The sequence below is a fragment of the Eucalyptus grandis genome, chromosome 6 (assembly GCF_016545825.1).
Source record: "Eucalyptus grandis isolate ANBG69807.140 chromosome 6, ASM1654582v1, whole genome shotgun sequence".
In the NCBI taxonomy this organism is placed as follows: domain Eukaryota; kingdom Viridiplantae; phylum Streptophyta; class Magnoliopsida; order Myrtales; family Myrtaceae; genus Eucalyptus; species Eucalyptus grandis.
The window spans coordinates 49,653,254-49,673,822 of NC_052617.1; the positions used below are offsets into that span (position 1 = coordinate 49,653,254).

The window sequence follows — 20,569 nt, forward strand, 5'->3', positions numbered from 1 at the left end:
GAAATAACTTTTCTCAACAAATGATTAGTAATTCAACTTAGAAATACCAAAACCATAATTAATGTAATTTCATGCTGTCATCATAATCCGGGGAACCCCATTACCCTCGAGCATCTTGCACCCATCCGGCATCGTGAGGTATCTTGGGGAATCGTGTTACTCCCTCCAGGCATATAGAGAAACCTAGTTACCCCTCCAGGCATCCCTATTATAACCCGGGGCATCATCATCTCAAGGACCGACGGCATTCTCAATTACACATTCACACCATGATGCACCAATTTCATAATTAAATTAAAAACACATTAATGTCACTACTATTTAGGAATTCAAGCACGCAACTAATGAATCATCAATCGTTTTTATCCCTTAAACTAATATAAACACATTCGTACAAATGTTAAACGATTTGTAAGGAAGGTCCCACGTTCTAGGCTTAAACTAGCTGCATAGGGTGTCTCGCATGTCTTTAGAGTTGATGGCTATTGTCTAGGTAAATGGTTTTCAAAAATTATGAAACTTTAGTATGAGGTGGACAAGAGCTAAATGAACATTTTTTGTGAAGAAAACTTGAAATCTAGTTCTATTCACAAAGTTCTAAACAATTTTTGCAAGACAGGCTCAAAACAGTCAAAATCTGCAGAACGAAATTGAGTAGAAAAATAAGTATTTTGCTGACCAAATGAGACCAAAAAATTATGAAAATTAATATATGGTAGCCCAGGACATACTCTACAACTTTCATGAAGAATGTATCTTATAATTCTAGACCAAGAAATTTGTAGAAAATGAAAAACAAAAAGAGGTTGGTACAAAGAACCCAAAAACAGATTTTAAATCCTGAAGTTTTTCAAATATATTTTTGTCATATGAAATCCAATAATTTTGAAATTAAAGTATGTTGTAAAACAGCCAATAAGGGATGATTTTCGTGAAGAATGCCCCATGAAATTTGCACCACATAAGTTGGTGCAAAATTAGCAAACTTCAGGATCGGAGCTAGAACCAAACCTATCCTCAGCCCAGTCACAACTTTCCTTCAAAGTTTCTGCCATTCTGGCCCTCGCACATGCCAAATATTGACCATCCATGCCTCTACAACTTACCCATGAGCTCAACTATTTCAAACTCGACAACGTAGCTAGGTAACGTAGTCAAAGCTTCCGACTAAATGAGTAACGTAGTCAAGACTTCGATTAAACGAAAATCTCAACAATGTTCTTGAATTTCTAGGAAACTATTCTTGTCGCATGACAAACAATCAATATAGGATAGAATGGAGGATATCCACTTGTCTCGGGTCCTAGTGTTCGGTGGTCGCAACTCGGTGAGACAAAGAGGGGCTGACGGCAGCAATACTGCGCTGACTTGAAAGACAAATTTTTTTCCGCGGCCTCGCTGAGATGGGATGCTCGCTGTTCGCTTTTGATATTCTATGGTTGAAGGCTAGATGAAAAGTTGCTGTGGCCTGGACTTTTTATTTTCCATTTGTGGCAGCGGCTACAAAGAGAATTGAAGAAGAGTGGCGAAGCTAAGGCGGTGGGACAGAGGGTGAGTGGCGTCCCTCTCTCTTTCTCTCTCTCTCTATGTCCTTCTTTTCTTCAGTCAACACTACCTCATCTCGGGCAGCCTTTGTTGACTCCCTTTCCTCGTCCTATGCCAGCTAGAAAGGTGCGCTTATTCGCGGCAATTGCAGAGTGAGGAGAGAGGTTAAAATCTTCATATGATGGAGATATGTCAAGGATTTTCGGAGGGGGTGGACAGCTGGTCAAGCTTGCGATGGATGTGGCAGTGATGAGCTGCGGGGAGGAGGGAGAAGCCAGTAATGAAGGGGCGGCTTTCTCTCTTATGCCGCTCTTGATCTTCATGCCATGACGAAGGATTCGGTGGGTTTTCTGACCACTTGAGCTGGTTGTTGAGCGATCCTCGCGAGTGTCGCATCTAATTTTGATCGAAGAGCGGTGTGATGTCGCGGGATGAAAACAGACGTCAAAGTTATTGATGACGAGTAATATCAACGGTTCGGCAATGTAGACACATTCTCGAATAAGATGAAATTAGTGTTGCTCGGTGATGACTCGACGCAATGCAAGTGGCGTGGTCCGACGATGAGCTCATTAACGTGGTGTGGGCCATTACGCATCTAGGGCTCATTATTTTATCGAGTGAAAATCTAAATGTCACAAAAAGCTAACAAGCCCATCGAGACAACCGTCTTCCTCAGAATTGGGTCTTATATCCCCCTATCCACTTTGGGTTTTATTATGTAATGATTCCAAATTTAGTTGTCTCTTAGCAACAAATTGGTAATGAAAACTTTTTCTCAAAAAAAAAAAAAAAACATTTCAAAATGTGCAATTAAATCTTAAAACATGCCATGAAAGTACAATCGAATTCTAAGATTTAAAAAAAATACAATCAATGGAAAGATTTGATTAAATCAATTTGACAACTTTCATGACTTGATTGCGTTTTTTGAAAGTTTTAAGGTTCAATTACACGTTCGTGACAAATTTTAGGACTTTCAATCCCCTTATCCTTTATTCAAAGAAAAAGATTCATATGAAACAAGATATGAGAAACAATTCATTAAAATACATATTCCGTTTTTACACGACTTAAAAACTTCTCACCCCACGTAACGTAGGAATATATACACAATTAGTAAAGTGGGTAATCGAAAATCTAAGTGAGACAAAGAATTGAAAAGGAATTGCCAAACCTTGAGTATTCTAAGGTTTGGTTGCTTCAAGGTCCCGAAAACACATCATTGAAGACTCCAACTCCATCTGACAAATGAAATTCTTACTGCTGTCCTAGTGCACCATATTTGCTGTTATATTGCATATCCATAATGCCACTGATCTTGCGAAGCATGCCCTTTAAGTTAGGCAATTCTACAGTGAGTCCGTGAACATGTGATGGCGACTTCACCAACCTGAGGACCGCCAAAAAAGGATTAAAAAAGCAAAATAAATAAACAATAAATAAATTTTCTGGAGCTCTGCATAACTGACAAGATTATTATAAGTAGGAATAATTGTTAGAGTTTGAAGAATAGGCCAAGAATGAAGAATGAGAGAACAACATGTAATTTCTATATATTAAATTGTGTGTTTTTATATTGTACAAGCTCCTATATATAGTACAATGAATGTCTGATTAAGGAAAAACAAAGGAAGATACATTAAATCAATTCCTATCACAGATTGATATAAATTATCAATTATAATCTCTTGCAATCTTGGGTTGATATCGATCACAATCTTTGGTTCGACGTCTCCAACAATAATCATATTTTTTCCTTTCTAAATTGGGCATTTTAATCAAAGGATAGCTGTGTGCTTTGGGAGTTACTTTCTACTATTTAAGGTGTTTTTGGTAACCATTCTGTTCTCAAGAACAAATTTGGCTTGAAAATGATTTTTTTTTTTTTAATTATGTTTCCAGGAAAAATTTCTAAGCATTTGAAGGTGCTTGGTAAAACCCTTAAATTTTTATTCCGGAAATAGAACTATGTTTGGTAAAACTCTTAATATTTATAGTCCAAACCATTTTATTTTAATCTTTTAAGAAGAAGAAGAAGTAGACTTGATTCTAGAATTGTTACTGAAAACAATAATTAACTTTTTTCTACTTCTTGATTCTGTTTCAAATCTATTCCAATGAATAAAAGAATGGATTTTCGTTCTCGGAATAAAAGAATAGATCACTCACTATTTGGAATGTTACCAAACAAGGCCTTAGTAGAGGCTAAAGAAAGCTCTTCTAGGAGTTTTTTCATGAGTAATTAAGTGGTGATTTGAGAGTTTATTAATGTTAAACAGGACGATGTGAAGTCATGCCCTCGAGTGCTTTCATTTTCTTTAAGGACACAATGTCTTTCTTGGTAGGTATCAGTTCCTGCCTGAAGTTGGAAGCTTCCGTGTTAAGGACCCTTATGATGGTAGGTTCCTATTTAAGTATAGAATTAATTGCCTTAACTAGACAGTCTCCCTTACTAGTCAGAATTTGGACTTGATTGCACAAATCGTAGGAAATCTGATATAGGCATGTAGCGTAATGATAGTCTCATATGGATCAAATAGTAGATGAGTGGCCTTAGCTAATTTGATTAGTAGAGCTAGGTCAAAAGAAAATTTGAGATAAAAGAGTACAATTATTTAACAAGAAATTGCGTAGGGTTAATCTTATAATTTTGTAAAGCTTGAATCTAGAAATATACTGATAAGAGTGACTTTAGTCTTGATAAACTCTTATGTGACCAAATTCTAAATGTTTTATTTGTGAAATCAGCTTACTATAAAAGTGTCTTTTGTATAGGGATCATGTAGCTTGGCATACATTTTAGCCTTTAATAGCCGAACCAGAAATAATCATATATTCATGCAATGTAAGAATTTTCGGAGCTCTTAGATTGAATAGTCATTGCTTTATGAATAAAATTTGTGGGTTTGCAAATGTTAGTATGTGCATATTTGGTTTCTATTATAAATATGAAAAATGCCAAGATATTTGCATCGTATTATTTATATTGTTATCATTTAGTTGCACATGGCCATTGTTATGGTGTAACGATTTGCATGTCGGCATTGTCATGTGATGAATATCTATGCCACAACTTATTTGCTAAAGAGGGAACTCTATGTATCAGTACAATCATAAGACTAATAAAAGACAAATGTTCCGCGGGATTAAGAGCACATAAAATCCTGTAGTTGATACACGAAATGATATGATTTATTGGCCTAATATGGCTTGAGAAACCTGTCATGTGATATTAATGGACTCGAGGTTGAGAAAAGAAAGAAATTGAGTTTGATTATGAATATTGATGGGAATGAAAATGGGATAGCTATCATCATGAGATTGTATAGTACTGTATCTATCCTTGCCAATGTAAATGACCTTGTAATCGAATATGTTCGTGTTCATGATTCCGTCATCATGAGTTGGTGATGAGGATGGGTCGTTGAGATGAATTGTAACTAATGATGAGTACAGACCATATATTTACTTATGTATATATGAGATGAATTGTAACTAATAATGAGTACGGACCATATATTTACTTATGTATATAAACCTGTTACTATATGCCATATGTGCATAATGATATCAATATATCCATCTGTGTGAATTTGAGCGTCAAACTGAATATAAGGTCACGAGATCCATTTCTGTTCATTACACACATGATTATAGTCATTGATGTATAACGGATGGGTTAAAATATCTTAAAAGAACTTAAATAACTTAGTAGGTTTCTTCATTGACAATGGCATATGATATTTTTTGTTGGTTATCATTTTGCTATTGGGCACTCGGGTCATATCAGGAGGATCTCCTATTTTAGACCTAGATTCCATATAACGCGCTTAAACTCACCTTGAAGCATATTCCATATTGGTCAAGTTCCGAGTTTGGTAACATATAGAATAATGCTTCCAACAATCTCTTAAAGGACCACATCATAGTACGAAGTACGGGGAGTTTTGATTTAGAATGGTATTAATAAAAGAGAAGTGATGTACACCATGTGAGGCTCATTATTTATTCATGCGAGATTCAAACCGTCTCAAAAAAAATACAAAGCGTGACCACCAAAATCTCTGGAGGCTACGAAATGTTAGGACCATTTTGAGGTGCTGTGGGGCATGCCTCTAAACTAATGTAAAGCTGATAAATTCGCGATGTTTTATGCGCCTTGACAGCATAATAATAAGCGAGGGCGGGAGACATTGTATTAAAGAAGAGGCGACGTGTCGGCATCTGCAGCGCGCACAGACCATCGCGTGGATCCATTCCAACGATCGATGATGCTTCTCGCGTCAAAGTAGAGAACCCCACATGACCCTCGTCAGCTATACTCTCACACGAGAAGTTCGCCTTACGTGTGTGCCTCGTACCACATCCGAACCGCACGAAACGAGCAAAGTCTTTATCTAATCATTTCGAGTCGCCCCCCTTCCCCAAATGTAGAATTAAACTAACCACGTCGATGTTGACTCGAGTCTTAAATCTAATCCTTACTTGCCCTCTAAGCAAACGCAAACGGAGAAAAGGACGACTGCGCAAGTTCCCACCCCGTCCTATGCATTTTACTTGCCGGACGAATGAGATCTGCATCGATTTGCTGGTTGCTCGATGAGCAGTTCCCTCGTATCTAGTCGATTCCCACGCATGGAGGATACCGTGAGTGCAGCTGATCGCCGTGCAGCTCCGAACTTCCGTTCAGGTTCGAAGTGTTCGTGACTTGGGGGGTTAATGTCAACTTATGATAAGTAGTTTCGGTGAAAACGCAGTTGCGGGGGGTGTCAGGACCTGCTCAAACTTTCCCGTTGTGCGCAACGAGATGTCATCAAGTGGGATTTTTTAACCCTTTTGAGTTCAACTAGATATCCGCGTATCTTTCATTACGAACTTCGATGGGTTGCCGAATTTGCGGGATTCACGTGTTATCTTCTCCTCTCTCTCTCTCTTCTTCTTGTTTCAATAGGGAGACATTGCGCATTAAGTCAAGAATGGTCAGCTACTTGTTTCGAAAGCCAATAGGGAGACATTACGCATTAAGTCAAGAATGGTCAGCTACTTGTTTCGAAAGCGTGCCTTAGGAATAGTCTGCCTCCCACCCACCGGCCAAAATAAGTAGAGATTTTTTTATGCGCCGAGGGAAAGCACACCCGACGCATGACACATGAACTAGCCCGCCAAAACCAAAGCTTAAAACCTTTTTTTTAAAAAAAAGGAAAAAAAGGATTGGCACATGGCAGATATTCTAGAGAGGAATCGCTGGGGGGCCTGAGGACAAGCAAGAATCTCATTCTTTAGCGTAAACACACAAGCGAGTACGTTCGCTCATCCAGATACTTTCTAGACATGGATTGGAAAATTATTGGCGTATAATATGCTCGAAACTTAGGAGTTTGAATTCCATTTCCCTAGTGGTGGGATGATTAGTTAAGGTACCAATAAGGCAGGGATTGACTTGGATTAAATTAAAGCAGTTCAAGACCCTGCTGCTTTCACTTGATCGTCACCAAGCCATGATTGTCGGTGGGCATTGACAAGGATATCCATTAGAGCTCTTGGCATAATACCTGCCCATCGGAAGGATAATTTAAACTTCCAAAGTGCGCAAATACACAAGCACTTGAGGACAGGCTATCAAGAACCAGTTTCTACGAAGGTTACCGGCCTAGACATATATTAGATTCATCTGCACCTGATAGACTGAAAAATGGAACCTTTACATGCACTTAATCCACGCGATAATTACCTCTAACCACAAAGCTAATTCATGGAATTCGTGTGGTGCGTTTTAAGTATCTCAAGTGCTATGAGAGAACAAAGTCTCCATCCACTCAAGTCAATCACCTCATGTGAAGTGAAAGAAGAAAATGAAAAAGATTCACGGTGGCTGACTTGGGCGGACACAAAAATGTCATTTTTCAGAGGACATATGAACATAGAAACACATGGACATCTGTGTTCTTTCGAATCTACGTGCACATCGCATGTTTACATCGATGAAAGCGAGCATAGTGGGTTACGACGGAACGAACAAGCCGAGCTGGGAGTGAGCCGGCCGGATCGACCAGTGAAGTGACGCCGGACTGAACAGCCAAAGGGCGGAGCTTGTGGACGTGGCAGCAGAAGAGCTGGGTCAACTCGGCCACCTTCGAACTCGCTGCCGTAGCTTCATCGTAAGAGCCAATCATGCGAGTGATCTGAGTTCAGGGGACCGAGTGAAAACGTCAAAAGCTCGCGTCCAAATGCGTTCTCAGCGACTGAGCTTTCGCTTCGATAAGTCCTAAGCGGAATCAATGGCTGTGCTCACTTCTTCTTCACTCCCACGATCGCACGGACGTTGTCTCACACATCGGCTCTTTTATACCAATTTTATTCTTGTCTTCAGAAAACGATTAGGGGTTTGCTTATTTAGAATCAAGTTTAAGGAAATATACTCTTTTGCTTTCTCACCAAAATCATGAAAACATGTGAACTATGCGTCATTTGCATATTATGAAAGTCCCCAGTTTTTAGGATTTGAAGAAGTCAAAGTGTGTGCATCACAAGGACGAGATTAAGAAAAAGTGAAAAGTGAAAATCTATTTAAATATGTCCTAAGCTTTCACGAGGCCATGTTAAAACAGAATCTGTCAAGTCGTAGATTTCTTTTGCTTCCCTATGCCTATCGATGCGATCTGTCACTAGCAAAAATTTCATTCAAATTTTTTTTATTTTTTAAATCTGTATATTTTTAAATCTTAAGCAATCAGATAAAATCAAACCTTTAAGAGCACTTTTTAGCATTTCTTGTTCATATATCTACTCCGACCATTTGCTCTTATAAGAAAAGGCATTTAAGTAGATGCATCGCTAATGGGTGATTTTCATTTTTACCCAATGTAGAAATGAGTTAAAATATCAGGTCGCAAAGCGCAAAACTCCCTCAACACCCCCCCCCCACAAACAAAACCCCAATCTTGCGGGGAAAATCAAGAAAGAGCCAAAGACAGGCAGAATCAGAATTACCCGAAAGTAGAGGGGCATTGTTGCAACATCACTGAGAAACTGCTTAATATGTGGGATGAAGCATATAAAAACCAGACCAACGTAAGGCATCAAATGCCCATCTTAAGTCGATGAAAATGCTCTTTTCTTGAATAAGCCTCTTCTTTATCGTCCCCACCTAATCTCTTTCTCTGCCCTTCATGCTTCATCTCTACCCGATCCTCTCCACGCTCTGTCAAATCTCTCGGAAAACAAACGCTTGACGCGCGACTTCCATAGATCACTGGATCTTGTTCGCGTTGTTATTAGTTAGCCATGGACATGGCCATTGATTATGTCACCATGATGGAGTTTTCAGGCCAGAGCACCGCCACCACCGACGAGTTCGATGGTGGCTGCCGCGACTGGAGCGACTGGTCGCCGGTGCTCGACTGGGACGCCGTCCCTGGCAGCGGCCTCGGCGGCTTCGATGACCTCTTGGCGTCCCTGTTGGAAGACGGAACTGGGCCCGACCAGCCCCACCTTCCCCCACAATGGGTCGACTCTCCTCCTTCCGTGCACACCGTGGCTAACGACAAGGAAGGCGACGAAACCGACGGCCACGACTTCAAGGGGCTGAGGCTGGTCCACCTCCTGATGGCCGCGGCTGAGGCGCTGAGCAGCGAAGGCGAGAACCGCGAGCTGGCTCGGGTGATATTGGTTCGGCTCAAGGAGTTGGTCTCCCCGGCCTCGGGCCGCTGCGGGACCAACATGGAGCGGCTCGCGGCGCACTTCACCGACGCGTTGCAGGGCTTGCTGGAGGGTGCGGGGGCGGTGGCCCAAGGTGGCGGCAAGCACTCGATCGGTGGCAGGCCCCACCGCCTGGAAGGGGGTTACAATCAAACGGACGTGCTCGTGGCGTTCCAGCTTCTGCAGGACATGTCGCCGTACGTCAAGTTCGGGCACTTCACGGCCAATCAGGCCATTCTGGAGGCGGTGGGTCACGAGAGGCGGGTCCACGTGGTGGACTATGACATAATGGAGGGGGTACAATGGGCCTCCTTGATGCAGGCTCTCGTCTCTCAAGATGGCGGCCGGCCGGCCCCGCACCTCCGGATCACGGCGGTGTCAAGGGCCTGCAGCGGGCGCCGCTCAATCACGACTGTCCAGGAGACAGGCCGCCGGCTGGCCGCTTACGCAAAGTCCGTGGGGCAGCCCTTCTCGTTCCACCAGTACAGGATGGACCCTGACGAGACCTTCCGCCCGGCCGCCCTCAAGCTGGTCCAGGGTGAGGCGCTGTTCTTCAACTGCATGCTGCACCTGCCTCACTCCACCTACCACACACCCGCCTCGATCGCCTCGTTCCTGTCCGGGGCGAGGGCCCTAAGCCCGACGCTGGTGACGCTGGTGGAGGAGGAGGCGGGGCCCGCGGGAGGTGGAGGGGGGTTCATGGGCCGGTTCATGGACTCGCTGTACCATTACTCGGCCGTGTACGACTCGCTCGAGGCAGGGTTCCCAATGCCGGACTGGGCTCGGGCGCTGGTGGAGAAGGTGTTCTTGGGTCCGAGGATAGCCGGGTCGCTGGTGCGCATGTACCGGGGCAGGCCGGGCGAGGAGGAGGAGGAGGAGGAGGGATCGGGGAAGGGCGGTTCTTGGGGGGAGTGGCTGGTGGCGGAGGGGTTTAAGCCGGGGAGAGTGAGTTCCTCGAATCACTGTCAGGCAAAGCTCTTGGTGGGGCTGTTCGACGACGGGTACAGGGTGGAGGAGGTCGCCGGGAATAGGCTTGTCCTGGGCTGGAAATCTAGGCGCTTGCTCTCTGCTTCCATTTGGACCGCTTCCTCCGATCCCGATTCATTAAATTAGAAGAGAACTATTCATATTCATTCTGCTGGAACGAAAGCTCGTTTGAGGTTCGTCATTGTTTGTTCTTCCTTTTGTCTTGGAGCAAGGAAATAAATATCGAAAGTCACTTTTAAGTGAGGCCAGCTCCCTTTTGTTTTTTAATGATTGATCATGCGAGACCAGGTTTAATAATGACTTGAAACGGGGTATTCCAAGAGAAGCGAATGTCGTTGCACTGTTGGTCTCGGCCATGGCGAGTCGCTCTCGCAGGAGCACGCAGTTCGACATTGTCCCGAACGAGAAACTTCAGACAAAGGCGCTGAAATACGCGCAGCACTTGCGGATTATTCAAAGAAGAAACTCATGATCATGATTCACACCTTCAGCACTGTTCTCGCGTGGAAAGGCTGATATATATATATATATGAATGAAAGGTAAAATGAGCTTTTGAGAATAGAAATGTTGCGAGCATTTGAAACTTGTGTATGAACGAGAAGATAAGGTATGACAAATCAGACTTAAGAGATCCGACTTTGATATCGTGTTATAATCGGGCAATGAATAACTGTCTTTTCTTGCAGGATAAAACTATTTCAGCATGAAAAATGTTTCCAGAGATCTGCCTAGGTGTCTCCTAATTATTATCATTTTACATTGATTTGACCGTAGGCTGAAAATATCAAGCACGCTTGAAAAGAGAGAATCGGGATATTGAGTTACACGCCACGTTTAAGTGCGATCTTTACCAAGTGATTTGTTTTTAAGGATCATTTTAGCAGATTTTTAATTTGGCAACTCTAATTCATAAGAACATTTTGGTAATAAGTTTCTAAGAAGATATATTCTCATATATTTTCTTATGCATAATTATGCGTAGTTTGTTAATAAATGTTTATTACTTTGAAATAACCGGGAATTATATGTTTACAAATAATCATCTATAAGAGATTTTGAAAGAGTTTGACAATATAGAGAAACCTCATATTTGACTCATCCTTTAACAAATATTACAATCATGAAATCATACCACACGATTATTCCCATATTGGACTCATATTTGACAAATAAATTATATTGAAAGATAAAAGAAAAAACCAATCGTCAGAAAAAAATTATATGACATTCTTTACAAATTAATAACTACAATAAAATGACCCATCATAGAAAGAAAAGAGTATATGTCCAGAGGGTTTTATTTTTCTAACCATCTATTGGCATTTGGTGATTTTTTTTTAAATTAACTAATGTTATAATTCCAAAACATATTTCTATAGCGGCGGCAAGTTCACATTGGTCTGGATCACACTTTAACCTATCTTATTAAAACATTAGTGTAACTTCTAATTAATATTCCATGCTCCTTTTGATTTAATACAATTAATTCTCATAGAGACGTTAAGTATGAAGCCGCCAAGATTTCGAAAGCATGGCATGAATGTGTATATAACATATTGAATGTAGTAATGCAAGTGAAAAATATTAATCAACAGTTACGATACAACCAGATTAAAACTAACAGAGTTGAGATGTTAATCAACTCTTTATCCACAACCAGCTTTATCCGGGGCAATCATTTCAAATCCTGGACTAATAGAGTGACCAATTAATAAGCTACTACTTTAGTACCGAATCAGCAAAGTTACAAATCAATATAAGCTACTTTGCAGAATTCTAGTGGCCCATGCCCGAAAATACGAATTTTCATCCGTGCCGATGAATTTTATTATGCGTTGATCGTGTCGAAAAACTACTGATAAAATGAATATGCGTAACTTATCGGTGACTCGTTCTTTTATGAAATTCCCAACTTCTTTTTATAGTTTGCAAACCGTCAATTTTTATACTTACTTACCGATTTCTACGGACATAACCTCCAAGTTCTAGGTTAAACCATTTCCAAATTGCTAGAGTAGATCAGCACAGCTATCGATACAAAAATCTTTCTCGCCTCAACGGTTGAGTTTTTATTTATTCTTCCTCTGGCTATATTTATAGTATCACCTAATCTCAATCATAGTATCCTATGTAAGACAATGACAATAAATATATCGAGCCGGTGGATGTAACTTATTATGCGGACCATATGTCGTCGTTGTATTGAGACATGTTAATATTACAATTAGTCGGCGTATCCATTGACCGTTCAATTTCTTCTCTCTCTCTCTCTTTTTATAAATTTCTTTGGGGTATATCACAAAATTGGACTCCGAAAATGGCACCAACCGTGTCGATATTTTCTCTATTTAGTACGCAATCGTGTCCTTGTCTTCGCATCTTCCTGGCAGCCAGCCCAACATGAGAAAGCCCATGGGCCGGCCAATCTCTTCGCAGCCCTCGTGTCTCACGCGCGCACAACAAGATTCCTGAGAATCCCGAATGGAGACCGGATCGAGACCAAGTTCATCCCCCCCTCGCTGCCGTTGACTCCGAAACTTGTCATTTCCACTGCTTTCCGCTTTATCGAACCCTAAATTTTCTTCGCTGATGCAGACTCAGTGCACCTGGTCATGCCACCATGAGGTGCTCGGTGCGCTGAGATCGAAATCCTCGTCCCTCTTCGCTTCCTCCAGGCAACTACTGCGCCAGTACGCCGCCGGGAGCCGGAGCCGCCGCCGCCGGCCGCCCTCGTTCGCAGCCATGTCCACCGTCGCCACCGAGAAGGAGGCCTCTCCGAACCAGAAGGAGTCGAGCGGCAAGCCCTTGCAGGTGGTTTCCGGTTTTCGGTTCGGGTTGCGATGGATTGCGATTCGCGTGTCCGCGTGTGCGCCTTAGTCAAGGATCGAGCTGAAACTGAGTAGTGCGAGGATGCTTTGGATGCGAGCGTCAAGAGTTTGGATTTAATCGTCTATCCGATTTTGTTGATATGCGTTTGGAGTTATATGCGTTTGTGTTCTCCGTCTTTATCAACGCGAATCTCCGTTGCAATTATCTAGGGGCGGTTGCTTGCACTGTCTGAAAGTTTTTGGCACTTTTGGTTGGGGCAATTGGGAATTCTGCCATTACTATTTTGTAATCGATCATTACTAAGTTGCAATTGGGCCGGAGCTGTCAAGCACTGCAAATACAATGGTGTAATGGTGGGCAGTATGGTTATTGGGTTTTTCTCGTTTGGCCTTTAGTTTAGTTCTTCTGCATTCTTGTCTTTGACAATGGAGAGGCCAGATATCAATCCCATGGTGACGATGAGTCTTAAGATTTGTTTGTAAATTCACAAACTTTTTGTGAATCTATTAAAAAAGGCAAAATCCCTGTCTGCATGTCATATGGATTCATGTCACTTAATAGGGAACTTGACTGCTTGTATAGAGAGTGGGCTAGGCAGTTTGCTGCCTAATTAAATCGTGTTGATCAGCTCTAATGGAATTTGATGAACTTGAAATTACACCATGAAATTTCATAAATTTGGAACTGATGCCTATCTCTTCCGGTTAAGTTGGAGCCTGCAGATTAATGCTGCTCTGCTTCCCTTCTATGTAAATAGAAGGTTGGTAGAGACTACATCGAATTCAATGTGCATGGTCCTTTTATCTCCCTGGGAGTTACACTGGGGATCAGAAGTGGAATTGATGGCTGCACTAAATTGCTGCCCTTTCCAACCATGTCCCAGCCTTTCACAATATTAGTAATCTATAATGAGTGGGCCAAGATTGGTAGCCTGCTGGGTTGGTGTAGTAGTTGGTACAGTATTGCTGTTATTGTCTCCTAATCTACTAATGGCGTCGCTCCAGCAGCTTACATTCTGATGCTCATTACACTGCCTAACCATGCGTGGTTTGACTTTTGATATCCTCACTGATTGCAATGAAGCATCTGTATGTAAAATGATTATTGAACTTTAAATATAACAGAGGTAAATATACTGATCATCTTATTCCTGAATCGGCGCGAAGAAGGTTTGCCCCTTTTACTGGAAATAGGACATCCATCAGAAACAAAGAGCTTCATATCAGCACTCCTACCTGTTAGACATGTGGTGGCAGCTTCAGGAAAGTTCTGGAAATACTGAAAACTGATGGATTTTAATAGTAAAAACAACTGTTAATTCTGGATACCACTTGATATTGCAGCTAGTAAATAATAGACGCTTTACTAGCATGACCTTTGGCTTTTGTTGCAGGTTGCTCAATAGTACTGTATTTTTCCCCAGATCTATTGTGGTTCGGCTTTGCATTTTTGGATTCTTTGGGTCAAATTGACCTGCAAGGAGTGTGGGACTCCTTCCCCCTCTCTTTTCTTTTCAAAGGCTGATATTTGTTTTATAAATGGGTTGGCATGCCGTTAATGCTTTGTGAAGAATTTCTCTTTACCTGTCCATAATAAAAATTGATGGGAATTATAGCTGTCTGGACTTTGCTCCATTTCCTCGATGTCCTTGTATGTTAAAACATGGCTTTATTAAAATTCATGATTTTGTGTAGTAACATTTGTTGCACTAATGTGACACAGTTTCGTTCCTATCCAGGTTGCAAAGCGCTTGGAGAAGTTTAAAACAACAATATTTACACAAATGAGTATGCTTGCCATCAAACATGGAGCCATAAATCTCGGACAGGGCTTCCCCAACTTTGATGGACCTGAATTTGTAAAGGAAGCAGCAATTCAAGCAATTCGGGATGGCAAGAACCAATATGCTCGGGGCTATGGAATACCAGACTTGAACTCTGCTATTGCTGCTCGGTTCAAGAAAGACAGTGGCCTTGTGGTGGACCCTGAGACGGAAGTTACTGTTACCTCTGGTTGCACCGAGGCAATCGCTGCAACTATATTAGGATTGATAAATCCTGGTGATGAAGTGATCCTCTTTGCTCCTTTTTATGACTCTTATGAAGCCACTCTGTCTATGGCTGGTGCTGATATAAAATGCATCACACTGTGCCCCCCGGATTTTGCCATCCCGATTAATGAGCTCAGGTCTGCAATATCAAAGAAAACCCGTGCAATTCTCATGAACACTCCCCATAACCCTACTGGAAAGATGTTCACTCGGGAGGAGCTTAATGAGATTGCTTCTCTCTGCATTGAAAATGACGTTTTGGTTTTCTCTGATGAGGTCTATGATAAGCTGGCTTTTGAGATGGAGCACATTTCCGTGGCCTCTCTTCCAGGGATGTATGAACGAACAGTGACCTTGAATTCCTTGGGGAAGACATTCTCATTGACCGGATGGAAGATTGGATGGGCTATTGCTCCTCCGCACTTGACGTGGGGAGTGCGGCAGGCGCACTCTTTCCTCACATTTGCTACCAACACCCCGGGACAGTGGGCCGCCGCCGCTGCACTGAGAACCCCTGATTCTTACTATGTGGAGTTAAAGAGGGATTATGCAGCAAAGAAGCAAATTTTGGTGGAGGGATTGAAGGAGGCTGGTTTTAAGGTATTCCCTTCAAGCGGCACATACTTTGTGGTTGTAGATCATACCCCTTTTGGTCTGGAAAATGATATCGCGTTCTGCGAATTCTTGATCAAAGAAGTTGGAGTGGTGGCGATCCCAACTAGCGTATTTTACTTGAACCCGGAGGAGGGTAAGAACATTGTAAGATTCACATTCTGCAAAGATGAGGGAACTTTGAGGTCCGCAGTTGAGAGGATGAAGGCAAAGCTGAAGAAAACCTGAAAGGGCGGGTCAGGATCAATCTCGAGCAAACCGTGTCGACAGACTATATTCTTTATAACATCAAGCATCTGGAACCGGAGATCATCGGATTCTTGATCGTAAGTTTGATGACGACGGTTCAACTTCCCATGCAATGATGATATTCCAATTGATTTATATGTGATATGTTGCAAGTGTCGTCACAAAGACGCCATAATAATAAGAATAATAGTTTGCTAAATTTTTGTGGCTGTTCCATGTTTTCTGGGGCACATTTTCCATAAGAAAATTAAAAGGCAAAAGTGTCGCTTGGTATCGATTACCATGATTTGCCATCCCCTATCATGTCATATGACCAATTCAGCAATTGAGAATTCTCTACGGAGACAATTAATTCGGTTTCCCCTTTTCCGGGGAACACGTGGGGCCTTTTGGGAAGGGCCCCGAAATAAGTCGGTCGTCATCATCTGCGGTTTTTGTACGTGCAAATATGGACTTTTCGCTCTTTGTCAAAAGGGAGAAGTGCGAAACCTGCCTCGCGAGAAAATTCAAAGTGGATTCGAATTGTGGGGGTAAGAAAGCTCCTTCCATGTCAGGTTCAGCAGATCGACCGTATTTGAAGACCGACCGGACTCCTTATGAGATTCACCGCCCGAGAACATCGTTGCGGGGGCCCCCCTCTCCCCCACGCCGTGTACTCCATCGCATTGAAGGCGTTTCACCAACGCCTCCCGAGCGATTTGATTCTCGCACCTACAAGCACATCACGACTCCCATGCGCACGTCGAAACTGATGTGCGTGCGCTGAAAATTACATGTGGGTGTCTTTCTTCCTCCCTTATTTGCAAATCCAAAGGGAAAACCAATTGTTTAAATTTGAGAAAAATCACAAACATCAATTATAAATATATATGAGATTGATTCCAATTCTCGAGTAAATTTTCAAGGACCATTAGGTGACCTTTTTTAATTTTTTTGCGCTTATGTATCAAGAATCATAATTAGACTAGCGAATAGTCTTCAAACTAAATCGAAAGTATGAATCACGGCTCCGCATTGCTATAGCCCAAGACGCGCCGAGCCGAGCCGAGCCGAGCCACACTTAGGGAAACGCCTCGCGCGGATTCGGGTCAACAAGGCTCGGCTCCGCTACAGCCGGCGATCACAAGGATTTCCCACGCGAGACCCCTTCACACGATCAATGAGGGCACTCCCGATCTACGTTATAGGCCTGACTCTACATGCATCGACGTGGGATCCCACGTACCTCCGCGCTGGATGTAACGGCCGATGCGGGGCGAACTAGACGTTAGCGGGGGGAGACCCGAATCTTTTGGCCGTGCTCGCCGATGCCGAGAGAGGAGAGAAGCTGGCGAGCGCCACGCTCCTCCATCTGAGCGCGCGCTTCTCCTGCCCCCGAACCACCCAAAAAGCGCAGTAAATTCTCACGACCAAAGACTGTCGCGGCACGTGCCGGCCTGGCCTGCACCTACACCACCGTCGTGGGCCCCAATAGCCCCTTCCCAAAAATTAAAAAAAAAAAAATTTAAAAAAAAAAAAAATGAAGGGGGGAGAGAGAGAGAGAGTGCACTGAGGAGGGGAAAAGAGAAAAAGGAGGAGGGGGGGAATCGAGATCGAAGCGGACCATTTCAATATCATGGGGACGGATGATATTTTCAACTCCCACCCCCCCTGCACCAATTCGCATCCGACGGCTCGCAACCCCCCCAACCTGCATCTGAGCCGTTAGATCACCCCCACATCCCATCGGACGGCCCACATCAAAACACCCCTCCCTCATCCCCCATAAATTCTCTCTCCTAACCAGGTCCAAATTTCAAAGCCACACCCCACCCCCCCCGTCCTTCTCTCTCTAGGAACGCTGCAAAAACATTTTTTCGTTATAAGGGAAGAGGCCCCTCTCTCCCCTTCCCCACAGGAGCGAACCACTCCACACTTATCTTCCAAGTCACTCCTCCCCTCTCTCTCTGCTTATTCTGCGCCCCCCCCCCCCCTCCCGCCGCCTCACCCGCGGACGATGTCTCCGGCGTCGTCGTCGACGTCGAGCGCCGCCTTCCTCCTCATCAGAATCTCTCGCTACCGGCGGCACTGAAAACGACCCGACAAAACGAACCCGAAACTAAACCGAGGATCGAGTCCGGCCCCCAACGGTCGGGGATTGAAATTTGGATTCGCCTCGCGAGCTCCGCAGATGGAGGGACCCAAGAGCCAGTCCTCGGCGGTGCTCACCAGATCGAAGTCGTCGCTCCTCCGCTCCTCCTCCACCGTCCGCTCCTCCATCCACAGCCTTTCCTCCGTCGCCGAGGACGACCTGCTGCCTTCTTACCACCAGAGCCAGCCGCAGCGCGATCCGGTCGAGGAAGAGAAGGCCAGGAGGCGCGCCCCACGCCGGTCCGGCCCGACCGGGTCGAGCCGGTTCCGGCCGGCCCTCGCCGTGGCCTCCCTCGCCTTCTCCACCGTCTTCTTCGTCTGCTTGTTCAGTTCCAGGAGGGACGCGGCCCCGAGCACGACCGCCTCCGAGAACCTCCTCCTGGCCCTCATCTTCGTCGCCGTCGCGCTCTTCTTCGTCTCCAGGAACAAGCCCCTGATCGAGCGCAACCTCTCGACGATTAAGCACCTGTACAGCCTCAACGCCAAGAGGCTAGGGTTCTCGCGGGGCAACGCGAGAGGGGGCGTGCAGTGGTTCATCGGCAGCGACTCCAGCGCGGCCGACGCCAAGGCCGCGATCAGGGAGAAGAAGAAGATTATCCGCGAGGGAGTGGAGTTCTACAGCAATGGGGATTACTACGAGGGCGAGTTCCACAAGGGGAGGTGCAATGGGAGTGGCGTGTACAATTACATCGCGAACGGGCGATACGAAGGGGATTGGATCGACGGCAAGTACGACGGGTACGGGATTGAGAGCTGGGCTCGCGGTAGCAGGTACCGCGGGCAGTATCGGAACGGGCTGAGGCACGGGTTGGGCGTGTATAGGTTTTACACGGGGGATTCGTATGCCGGAGAGTGGTGGAATGGGCAGAGCCATGGGGTTGGGGTGCAGAGCTGTGCTGATGGGAGCTGCTATGTTGGGGAATTCAAGTGTGGGGTCAAGCATGGACTCGGGTGTTATTATTTCAGGTGAAGATTTACTTCACTCTTCTTTCTTGTGTCTTCTTGCCTCTGATTCAGATGCGATCATGTTGAATTTGGTCGGGTTTTCTGTCTTCTTTGATCGTAGAGATAGGACATTAAAATTTGATATCTGTCTGTGTAGCTCTGCGATGGGTGGTATGCTTAATTTCCTGTCTTGGAGCGGAGTAGATAGGTTCTCTTGTGATCAGAAAGTTGGTGATCGTTTAATCTGGAGTTTTCATTCAAAGGCCTTAGAATATTTGTGTCCTCGACGATTTTATGGTTATGATTTCTTGAGATTATAGAAGTGGACGTTCATCATCTTGTGCTTTGGTTGATGATCTGCACATAAATGCTGGGACTTGTGTTGATTTTTCAACTTGGAAGATCTGATGAGTGTAGAGAACATAACTATCGGGCTAATTATTCTACTATATCTTCTGCTCCGGTGCTTATGCCCTGCTTTTTCTGGTGTCAATGATTTGCTGTTGTTATAGGAATGGAGACAGATTCGCTGGAGAATATTTTGGCGATAAAATTCATGGGTTCGGTGTCTACCATTTTGCCAATGGCCATTGCTACGAGGGTTCTTGGCATGAAGGTTCGAAGCAAGGCTATGGAATGTACACTTTCCGAAACGGCGATTCAAAATGTGGTGAATGGCACTCTGGTTCCCTCAAGACCCCTTTACCCCAACTGACCGACGCAGTTCTTCGAGCAATTCAGGTACTTCACCTTTCAGTCGTTGTCTCTGTGCAGTTCTGATTACTGGAATGATGTGAAATTATAGCAGAATGGGTTGTCAGTTATGTGAGCTGATGAATAGTCCAGAGAGCTTCGTCGAAATTTTTGTTTTTTCTACTTTTTTGGCGACAGACCTAAAGGGATCCTATATCTTTTAGGTTTCTGTTGTCACATTCGTGTTTTTGTTAATTCCCAGTAGCGTAGATGTTTGACTCACTTTCTTGCCTTCTAAATGCAGGCTGCCAGAAAAGCAGCTGAAAATGCAATTCACCTTCGCCGAGTAGACGAACAGGTGAACAAGGCCGTCTTGGCCGCGAGTAGAGCTGGGACTGCTGCTAGAGTTGCCGCCGTGAAAGCTGTCCAGAATCGGATGGACGGCAAGTTTTGTGACATAGAAGCTTGACTAAGAGTGGCTTTTTTAGGCTTTGGCTGAAAGTGTATATTTCACTAATCTTTATGATCACGGAAGAGTCGTCGCCCCGGTGAGCACAAGCTTCTCGGAGGTTGAGATCTCCTCTTTTCTTTTGATCACGCAGAATGTAACTTGTACATAAGCGATGTGTATCAATGAAATGAGGAAACTTCTTTTTTTTTTCCCTGAAGAACTTTTTAAATTATGTTCCTTATCTTGAAAGGGTTGATGATCTATTCTTGTGGGGTTGACCCAGGATGCCCCATTATTATGTTCTCGTGCAATAATGAGATCATGGGCTTGATCCCAACCTGTCCCCTTCACCATCATCTTCGACAGAAAAACAGAG

The 20,569-nt window shown here is 43.9% G+C and overlaps 3 protein-coding genes across 3 annotated transcripts; all 3 read left to right on the forward strand.

Moving 5' to 3' along the window:
* The first annotated feature begins 8,769 nt into the window (after positions 1-8,769).
* LOC104452185 (protein NODULATION SIGNALING PATHWAY 2) lies at positions 8,770-10,359 on the forward strand. Its single transcript, XM_010066694.3, has one exon. It carries the CDS (start codon positions 8,833-8,835, stop codon positions 10,357-10,359), a length of 1,527 nt encoding a protein of 508 aa, XP_010064996.2. The 5' UTR covers positions 8,770-8,832.
* A 2,391-nt stretch (positions 10,360-12,750) lies between these two features.
* Positions 12,751-16,254, forward strand: LOC104450489 (probable N-succinyldiaminopimelate aminotransferase DapC). The gene is made up of 2 exons (XM_010065067.3): positions 12,751-13,045; positions 14,802-16,254. Exons 1-2 carry the CDS (start codon positions 12,824-12,826, stop codon positions 15,951-15,953), a joined length of 1,374 nt encoding a protein of 457 aa, XP_010063369.1. The 5' UTR covers positions 12,751-12,823; the 3' UTR covers positions 15,954-16,254.
* Positions 16,255-17,787: 1,533 nt separating this feature from the next.
* LOC104450490 (MORN repeat-containing protein 1) lies at positions 17,788-20,406 on the forward strand. Its single transcript, XM_010065068.2, has 3 exons — positions 17,788-19,070; positions 19,562-19,790; positions 20,047-20,406. Exons 1-3 carry the CDS (start codon positions 18,145-18,147, stop codon positions 20,209-20,211), a joined length of 1,320 nt encoding a protein of 439 aa, XP_010063370.2. The 5' UTR covers positions 17,788-18,144; the 3' UTR covers positions 20,212-20,406.
* The last annotated feature ends 163 nt before the right edge of the window (positions 20,407-20,569 follow it).